The sequence below is a fragment of the Acanthopagrus latus genome, chromosome 4 (genome assembly GCF_904848185.1).
Source record: "Acanthopagrus latus isolate v.2019 chromosome 4, fAcaLat1.1, whole genome shotgun sequence".
NCBI classification, from domain to species: Eukaryota; Metazoa; Chordata; class Actinopteri; order Spariformes; family Sparidae; genus Acanthopagrus; species Acanthopagrus latus.
Genome location: NC_051042.1, coordinates 15,420,109 through 15,430,373, shown reverse-complemented (window position 1 = coordinate 15,430,373; position 10,265 = coordinate 15,420,109). Strand labels below are relative to the sequence as shown.

At 43.5% G+C, this 10,265-nt stretch overlaps 1 protein-coding gene across 3 annotated transcripts; it reads left to right on the top strand.

Moving 5' to 3' along the window:
- marchf7 (membrane-associated ring finger (C3HC4) 7) lies at positions 1-9,749 on the top strand. 3 transcript variants are annotated; one of them, XM_037095629.1, is made up of 11 exons: positions 368-702; positions 2,282-2,474; positions 3,832-3,978; positions 4,136-4,307; positions 5,567-5,752; positions 5,859-7,056; positions 7,854-8,023; positions 8,121-8,224; positions 8,509-8,613; positions 8,861-8,909; positions 9,054-9,749. In XM_037095629.1, the coding sequence occupies exons 1-11, from the start codon at positions 539-541 to the stop codon at positions 9,140-9,142; spliced, it is 2,577 nt and encodes an 858-aa protein (XP_036951524.1). In that variant the 5' UTR covers positions 368-538; the 3' UTR covers positions 9,143-9,749. The 3 variants fall into 3 exon arrangements, with proteins under 3 accessions (XP_036951525.1, XP_036951523.1, XP_036951524.1); XM_037095630.1 differs by lacking the exons at positions 368-702; positions 8,861-8,909 and adding an exon at positions 1-264; XM_037095628.1 differs by lacking the exon at positions 8,861-8,909 and having other exon boundaries at positions 363-702.
- Positions 9,750-10,265: the final 516 nt, after the last annotated feature.

The window sequence follows — 10,265 nt, the reverse complement described above, 5'->3', positions numbered from 1 at the left end:
ATCAGACGCCGTGAGGTTCCAGGTCTAATTAAATCGGTGCCGTTAATGTGTCGGTCCTTCTCGAGGTGCACCGATGCAATATCTACTAAAATATACTCACAAAAACGTGGAGGGACCGTGTGCACGAGGGGAACGAACCACCTGAAAGCAATCTTGTAAACCACTCCCTCCGGGTCACTGTACATCAGCTGACCTTGTGTGTCAACAGCAGTCAACACGGACGCCATCGTTCCTGTTGTGCCGCTGAAGCAAGTCAGCTCAAAGGTGAGGGTGTGTGCCGACGGTGCGCCGTGTTGTGAGTCACCTGGTGAACTGCCACTTGTCGCCGAGAGCTCGTTGTCTCAAACCAGCGTCGGCTAATGTTTAAGCCAGCACCGCGGGGCACTTAACGCAGCATGCCAGGACTTCTTAACGCCATGCTAACCAGCTAGCTTGCAGCTAACGAGGTTGCTAACCGCAGAAGCTAACGGTCCCGTCGGAAAACATCATCTGAATTGCAGCATGTCTAAAAGAGCACTGAGGAGACCTTTAGTGTTTAATGTCGGCTCCTTTACACATGCTAAACACGCTAAACGTGGTGTGCATGCTAGTGCCCAACAGCGAAGTTAGCGTTGTGTTGTTGCTAACGTCGTCAGATACCTTGAGCAAAACAACAGTAAGGGGAAGTTTCGACGAGGAAACTTTAACGGAAATAACACTCGGGTAAATTTAATGTCAACGTTAGCTACAAGTTGAAGTTTAAATGTCATCCAACGCTCGTCACTTGGCTAACGTCAGCAAGCTAGCTAACGTTTATAACCTTATTTGCGATTTAGCAGTGGAAAGTAGACAGATCGTTAATTATCAATCAGCAAAGGGATCAGATGAAGGACAGGGCAAGCCTATTGTTTCACCTTGAAAACATCACCACGTTTTTTGTTTGTTTGTTTGTTTTTTTATGGTAAAAGTTATCAACCAAATTGTCTCTGCTTAGCTAAACGTGAGTGTTAATTAATAGTGTTAATTTTTGTTTATTAGACAATGTTAGTTTCAGATCAGGAAATGAGTTTCTATGTATAGACTGGGAGACATGATGCCTGCAGCTTGACACATGGCATCCCATACATACACCATTAGTTTCCTCCTGTTTATCTGTTAAGTTGATTGTTTATTAGTTAGGCATTTTTGTTTTTTAAATATTTTGTGTTCTGTTCAGTGGTAGACAGATTATCGGCCCAGCTGATTATCAGGCTCAGTATTCAGTATTGTCCCAAATATTGTTATTGGTGATTCTTCTGTCAGATTGCCCATTTGAATTTAAAAATGTGCTGCTTTGGCTCTGATGCAACATTCTCACACGACGTCCTGCCCACAAATATTTCTGAGCGGTATCTCGTCACAATGAATAGCTTGTAAACACTGTATAATAAGAACAGAAAACAGGAAATACTCAAAGTTCAGAAGCATTATACTTAAGGACAGTGCTTGAGGAAAGTGTACTTGGGTCTGGTCTATCACTGTTTGTTTTAAATTTTGACACAAAGGCTGAATTTTTCACTGCAATTGGGTATTGGTTTCTAATATCAGTCTCCTCGATTTCTAATAATCTGTATGAATACTGAACAAGCCCCTCGTTCTGTTGCAGGTGGTTTAACTGTTAAAACATGTTGTGATGTGGCTTTAAATGTCTGTCTGACAGGCTGCTGCCTCCTGAGTTATCTTTTACCACAGGTGCTGTAGCTAAAGTCCATGGATCCATATCACTGTCAGGGAGTAACTCATACTCTACAACCTTATGTCTGAAACTCTCAAATCTTCCTTTTAGGTTGGCTTTCAGCTCATACATCAATGGCATGTGAGAGAAGATTACGGTTTCCTTGAATCTGTAGTGCATGTTGGATTTAGTAATGCAGTTTAATAATACATGAGCTCACAGTTGTGGCTGTTGTACAGCACCTTGTTTGCTTGGACATGCAACTCAGAGTGCTGCTGCTCATTTGAAGTGTCATATTCATGTGACAGAGTTCAAAGTCCCCAAGATAGGCATCGTGACTCTGATACTGAGTCCAGAGAGCGGCATGGTGGCAGGTTTTGATGTTTACAGACACACTGTCACGTGTGCTGCATCAACATCTCAGATACGCCGGCCCAACCAAGCCTCATTACTTGCTGTGCTCACCGATTGCGGACACTTCCAGAAGTCTAGCCTGTACTGTATTGATGCATCTCACTGCTTCCTGTCAGCAAATCTCAACCACCACCCTTTAATATTTTTGGATTTGTCATCCTCCTATCACCACAGGCAATCCGTGATGGACTCCAGGTCTCGCAGACTTCCTTTTTGTCTGCCCAGCTCGAGGTCGTCCTACACATCCAGTTCAGCGGTCTCCTCCTCGTCTCTGGGCTCCAGCAGGTTGTACAGTAGGGAGACATCGCTGAATAATGACCACTTCCCGAGGGCATCGTCAGCTTACAAGGCAGATTTGGAACAACAGGTAGGTTGACGGCTCAGCCCTCTACGGCCCAGTTAAAGGCCAGGAACCATGCATTGTCATTTATTACAAGGTGCACAGTCCCCTCTGTGCAGTTGTCTACAGCATATCTTATTCAACTGGACATCCCTTCCTTGGTTTGTCATATCACTGTTGTTGTCCTGTTTATGTTACTTCACTTAGCATGCTTGATTTTCAAACAGTCATGGATGGACACTAATTTTATCCAATGCAGCCTGGTATACAGAAGTCATGCAGGGTCACTCTGTCAGGTGGATTAGTGTTTGCTTTAAGTTGGATAAAACAGTCCAGAGCAACATAAGCAACAGCTTTGCTCGCTTGGTGCACATCATCCGACTGTATCCGTGTTGCTATGACTTATCTGCTTTTCCAGTGTATCCCAGAGAGGGAGCATGCGAGTGAGCTCTTTTCCTACAGCTTCCCTCAGGAGCACGGTACAGTAGCTCACTACATTTATCAGCGGTGCAACAGCAGACACTTTGGAGGTCTTTTTATAGGGCAGCCTAGATTCCTTGGCACACGTTGTGTGTATTTTAGTCCTGCTGCTCGTCAAAGCCCGTCTCGAAAGATAGTGTTACTGTTGGCCTGGCTGGGCCCTTTCTAGGCGTTTCTTTCCAGAAGAGTGTGGAGCTAGGTGCAAAGACCCAACGCCACACAAACATGGCGATTTAATTTATTATTGGGTTAGGGAGTAATTTAAGTTGTCCTGAGTAGGTGTTTAAAGACAAACCTATATTGGTTTATATATTCAATTTATTTATAATTTCACCACTTGCTGCACTGTCCAAGATTATATCAGATCATCTGCGGTTTCTTGACAGGCCTGAACACAGAAGCAGCACAGAAACAAAAAGTACAGTTTGATTTCAGCATCAGCCACATGTTGTTTACAAGATAAAGCAAATCTGTTAACATAAATGTTTTTGTTAGTTAGTTTCCCACAGTTACGGTCCATTTAAAAAGATCCTGAGTGGTTTTCTTGTAAGCAAAGTCATGTTTATATTCACTTTTTCCCATCAGAACACACTAACTGGTTGAATGCATGTCCATCCTCATAAAACACATCCAAAGCCAGTCTCTTGAACCTGTTGTTTACGTTCCATGTTGATATTAGCTGTCAGTTTTCTTCTTCCCTGTCTTTTCTGTGTTTTTTTTTTTCTGGGTGTCTTACAGCCATCATCACACCATATGCATGTGCTTATGCTAGTAGAGCTAACAAAATGCTCCATGGCACCACTAGTGATGGGGGGGCGATAGGAGGAGTATCTACTCTTTGTATGCCACGTTCGCCCGGACATGAGTCTAAACTAACTCTGTTTTACCTTCTCCCCTCCTGAAGAATTCTCGTCTCCTGAGGTCATCCAGAGACTACTGCAGCTCTGACAGTCACTCCACCAGCTGGAAGTTGCCCTCTTCTCTGACATCCTCCAGCAGATCTTATGACCGCCCGTGGGCTGAATCCTCTCTCAGCAGCAGGAGCAAACTGGTACTGGAGCTGTACTGTCATTTGTTTATAACAGGCAAAATACAGTCTGGTAAAATATACTGTCTAAAACATTTTAGAGTAGTAGTTGGAGGAATATTTCAGAATGATATCACTGAAATGTATTTTTTTTTTTGTATGTCTGCCTTCATCTCCCCAGACTGATTCTGAGGGGAGGTTGGGGATGCGCTCAGTTCTGTTGAACGCCACTGATGATGGCGATTCTAAAAGGGCCAAACTGTCATACAGCAACAGAGGACTGTACTCAAGAACGCCCAGCACCTCAGTTACAGGATCCACCTATTCCAGTAATGGGCTTAGCAGTGGCAGAGGTACAAAATATCATATGACTTGTGGAGGTCATGAGAAGGATCACTTCCCCCAGTTTTGGAACCTGTGTCTTGTCTCGTGCAGTTGTGGATGTAAAGATCAGATATGTTTTTACCAGAGCGCACCCCAACCGCCTGGCCTGAGCTGCACATTACATTTCCACATTTTGGTCAATGTGCCTGCAGTGGAGGGCGTGTGTAAAATCAGACGACCGCTTCTTTTTAACGTTTTGTGGGCTCATTAGCAGTAGAAGCTGTGGAATACCACGAGATTAAATTACACCGAGCGATTATAATCATTCACAGTCAATACACAGAGACGATACTGGGCATTTTGAAGCATGTCACTGAGTCTGATTTGACTTCATTACAGGGGGTAACGGCAGCATTGTAGTGTGGGTGGTTAATATTAGGTTACATCAGTAAAAGTCATCATACATCAGTAACGCAAAATATGATAAGGAGTGTTGCAATTTGTGAAAATTAATTACATGTTAAACATAAATTATAATAAACTATATCTGAATAGTTCTTTAAGGAAACTTGGCTCTGAACTAAAGTGATAGACTGCTGGTGATAATTATGAATCAATTAAAAAATGTATTAATCCTAACCAAATAAAGCTTTATCACCTGAAGTATGTCATGTTGACATTGTACACTCCAGTTTTTATAATTATATTTTTCAATCTTAAAAATGACGTCCTAATCAGATGTCAGGACCATCCCATCACCTCTCTCTCTAACAGGTTATAGCTGAGCTAACGAAAGCTTTGTCATTTGAATCAGTTGGCTTCGTAACCGTCACACCTGGCATTTAGTGTGTGTGTGTGCATGTGCGTGTGTGTGTGCGTGTGTGTGTGCGTAAGTAGCCTCTTCTGCTTTTTCAGCGATGCATGAATCTTCACTTGGAAACACAGATGGGCTCAGTTCAAACTTGCAGCCGGCTCTAGATGTTTATTGTGCTGTAACGTAGGAGCAGGTTGTCAGGAGAAGGCCTCTGTCAGCTGAAGATTTAGTTGCAATTCATCACAATCTCAACCAGACATGGATACTTACGGCTAAAATGTCTGGGTGCAGAATAAATGACTAATGAAATGATTAATGAAAACTGACAAATATACATTTTCTTTGCTTACATTTAAACATGTAAAATAGCTCATAACGTGCCTAATTGAATCCTAATTCAAATTCTGATACCTTCCTGCAATATTAAGGTGATTTGGAAACCTCAAAACAGTTTTTCTTCTCTTGTCTGAACAGGTACAGGTGAAAAACAAAATGACACATATGATTCATCGTGGAGCTCGCGCCATTTACTCTCACGGTCGTCATCCTCCTCCACAAAGCCGCTGTCAACCAGGAGAGAGCTGGAGACGAAAACTGAGCCAAGTCTCTCAGGTTTGGGGGAAGGAAGGATGAGGACTCCTGGACTGGGCTCCTCATTGTGTAGGCATACTTTATGAAATAAAAACACACACAGAGTACACAGTTGGCTTACAGTATCACATATGTTTAATCCAGTATAACACAAACTGCTCTTCTTTCATTTCAGATCAGACAGACAGGGTGACCTCCACATATGCACAGGGAGCTCGGCCTAAAGAGACTGCCTACTCTCCCTCCTTCTCCTCCTCCTCCTCCTCTTACGCCTCCACTGCCAGAGAAAGCTCCCTAAACCGCCACCTCTCATCTTCCGCCTCCCACCGGTCTCCTCCTTTGGCGCGTGACTTCAGCACCAGAACGGCGTCACGTTTCTCGAACGGCTCATCCAGCCTCCACTCATCTCAGGAACAATCCAGAAACCCTGAATCATCCTCAAATATCAGCTCCTCTTACTCCTCCCGCACTCCCTGGTCTACAACTCCTCAGGCCGTATCAGAGTCCATGCTCCCTACCAGGCTGATCCCTGAAGGTGGTGAGCCAGAAGGCCGTCGCTCCACTCGCCACTTCCTGTCCCGTCTCTTTTCGCGGCGCTCCAGCCAGGACTCCTCCAGTGGATCTTCCAGTGTTCGCTCCCTTGACGATGACAGTCCGTCGACTGGTGGAGAGTCTGTGGACAGTGACGAGTGTGCCAGAATGCCGAGCGTGGAGCCCGGCACTGGAGGGTCCGAGGCAACCTTGGGTAGCCTGAGGAATCGTAGAGTGGACCTCGCCCCTATCAGGGAAAACAACAGTGATGGCTACTGTAGTGGCCCGGCTCAGTCCAGACCATCATTGTGGAGAGAGCCTGGCGTTGGCAGCACTAATAACACAAGCACTGCCGGTGGAAGCAGCTCCTCCTGGCTCTCCTCCTCCCTCCGTGGCCGCTGCCCTCCCCTCCTCTCTCGCCTTAGAAGACACGTGAGAGACGAGAGCACACACTCGGCCGCAAGCTTAGAAGAAGGCTACAGTCGCCCGCAGCATTTCCTGAGAAGGTGGGACAACCTAGAGCGTACAGCTTCACAGGACGATGATGATGATGATGATGATGAGGAGGAGGACGAAGAGGATGAGGACGAGGAGGAGAAAGAGGAGGGCGCAGTGGGTGTAGAGGCCTTTGGTGCAGGTCATCCCTGCAGACTCGAGGACGAAGCATTACCTGAACTGGAAGATGCCTCGGTTGGGTTTTCGCCGCGCCGCAGAGTTGGAGTGTATGAAAACATCTCAGTTTCTCGGCGTCCACTGAGCGCTGTCGAGAGCCAGCTGGATGAACAGAAGGAGAAGCCTGTCTCCAGCAGGGATCAAGAGAAGCTGCGCAAGATCAAGGAGAGGTAAAGGGTTTTCATCTCCCACATTATATGCATTTATTACGTTTGTCCACTAAGGAAACTGGTGCTTAATAAACAGTGTGTTTGATTGCTGTCTTAGTACGAGTTAGATAACATTGGTATCAAGCTACTTTTTTTTTTTTTTTTAGAGACAGTTCTCTCACCAGTTAATCTTGCAGTAGCTGGAACCTCGACTAAGGTGGCATTAAAAACAACCCTAACTGGCTACTTCCCACTACTTCTGCCAATGGATAACCGAGTTAGAACGGCTCCAAACGAGTCGAGTTCAGTGTTAACATTTATTAGAATTGTGACATTCTGGTCCTGTTGCTGTTTTACTTCAGCTCACTTTATCACAAACTGCTAGTTCTGGATCTGTGGAAATGTTTAGATGGTGTTTTTTTTTTTTTTTTTTTTAAATTTAATTACTTTTTTTTTGTCTATTGTTGAAATTTAACTACTATTATTACTTATTATGGATCATTATTACTTAATACTACAAGCATCAGTTTTTATCAGGCTTTCTACACCAAACGTACTGTAAAATAATTTTATCTGACGATGAAATGCTACTACTGCTCTCTGGTTTCTCAACTATCATCTTACATTAAAGTTGCAGGTTGGTCTTAAAATATACATGACTGTTTTGCCTCTCACATACAGCCTAAGATGACTTTGTTAAAGACAGTGATGAGTGAAAAGCAGCTCATGTAAAACCTGACTGACAAAATGGAAATGGGAGATGTAAAAACTGAGCCATATCTCCAGTGGAACTAAATGATCCTCCTGTCCCGCTTCAGACTGCTGCTGGAGGATTCTGACGAGGAAGAAGGCGACCTGTGCAGAATCTGCCAGATGGGGGAGGAATCTGCATCCAACCCCCTGATTCAGCCGTGCCGCTGTACAGGCAGTCTGCAGTACGTCCACCAGGACTGCATCAAGAGGTGGCTTCGCTCCAAAATCGGCTCAGGTAAATGTAAACCTCCTCCTTGGCTTCAGCTTTCACCAAAACCACATTTTTTCAAACAAGTCGTGTGTTGTTTTTTTTTTCCTCCACCTTCTTTTAGGCACAAATCTCGAGGGCATCACAACGTGTGAACTCTGCAAAGAGAAGCTGCGTTTGAACATTGATAACTTTGACATTCAGGAGTTGTACAGGACACACGTGCAGGTGAGTCACCACTTTATCGACATTCAGATCTTCAGCCAGTTGAACATCTATGGTTCATCATTCGAACACTAAATGAGAAAGGATCTTTTGAATCACGGTGCGCTTTCCTCTAAAATAGTTCCAGAGACTTTTACAATCTGTCAAGCAGCATTGAAACTATTCTGGCTCCTCTTGGTTTCCTGATGTGGTCTTTGTTGGCTTGTCTTTTCATTTTGTCAGCCATACTGTGTGTGCGGCCTTGATAAAAACTGTTGGGTTAAAGATCTTTTATTTTTGCCTTGCAGTCAGAATATGACGAGTTCATCAGCAGTGGTCTCTATCTGGTGGTGCTGCTGCATTTCTGTGAGCAGAGGTTCTCGGATGTTCTGGGAGCGGTCGATGCAGCTGGGGTGAGAACGCAAACACACACACGTGCAGACACACACTAGATTTACCCGCAGTGCTATTTCTGTATGACGATTGATCGTGCTCTTAACGCTGGCTGACTTATTTTTCTGTTTCTTGTCGGTGCGTAGCTCGTGTTTGCACACATTGAACGACAAAGGCTCCAAGTCAATACTGATTTACACAATTTGAAACTGTTGAATTGTAGAATAGAAATCTTACAAAGAGAAACTTCTTCCCTTTCTCACCCAGTTATTCAACCTGGTGAGAATCCTTCACGAACACATGGACAATCTTGAAAGTACGTTGCTCACTCTGTCTCTCCAATGCTTGTGTACTTATTGACAGGCCATCCTCATGTTTCTGTAGATCACTCACTTGGTGTATATTCTTGTCTTATTTATAATGAGGCCACAGAATTTGACTTGATGTCTCTGGATTGCAGTTCCCCACGGCGAAAGTGACGAGGAGATTCGCGACAACAGACCATCGATTGAGTTTTCCGACCTGGATGACGATCTGGAGGAGTACTGATCATGTGAAAGTGGCGGGCCGAGGGTTAAACGAAGAAGTGGGTCAGAGTTGCAGGGCTACTCCATGCCATATGGTAGCTCACCCAGTTTTAGCACACGCTTAAACATTATATCCATCTAAAATGCAACGGCAGTGAGAAACGCCGAGTGCACAGAACGCGTCTCGCCTTTGTCGCAGGTGGCTTTTGAAGTTATGCAAACTTGAAGTGAGCTAGTGCGTAAACTGTTTTGGTTGACACCACCGTATTTCTGTTTCTGAGAGTGCACTTTATTCAAATATAATAAAAATGAAAATGCAAGTCTTTTTAACTGTTATACCACAAGTGCTTTAAAACGAAATGGCAGAAATTGAAAAAGCATAGAAGGGAAACAGTGACTGATGTGTTGATTTGTACTTAAGTTGTGAAGGTAAGGACGGCACTTTCCAGAGAGGATGTAAAAAGTGGTGGTTATTCCTTTTTGTTGTCGGTTTTTGTGTTTAAAAAAAAAAAAGATCTTACCCCATTGTTGATTTTCTTCCTCTTAGTTTTCAGTGTTTGTTTTATGTATGTACAAATCTGGTTTCATGCTTTTTGTTTTGGGAATAAAGATTGAATATGCTAACTGTCTTTTCTGCTCAGTCTTTTTTTGCTGTTATCCTTTATCATTTTAAATGTATCTGTTGCACATTACAGCTGACAAGCATTCTTACATGTCACCTAATGACACCCAGTTACAATTTAGGTGAAAAAATGAAAATCGAAGAGACTGATATCTTCTGTGTTGATTGGGCTGATTTACAGCTCGATGTTGATTTCTAGTCAGTTGTCAGTAATAAGTGATGGGATGTAACTAAGTACATCTACCCAAGTACTGTAGTTGAGTCCAATTGTGAGGTATTTACACTTTGAGTATTTAAATTTTCTGCTACTTTTTACTTTCAAGGCAAATACTGTACCTCACTCCACTACACTTCTCTGTTGACTTGTCAGTAAGCATCTAAAACAAATACAGAGCACTAATTCCAAGGGTTAGAAATATGCTGAATGTCTGATTTACCTCTACTTTTGATACAAGATATAAGTACATTTAAGATCAGATACTTTAAGACATTTATTAAAAGTTATAACGACAGTAAATGCAGT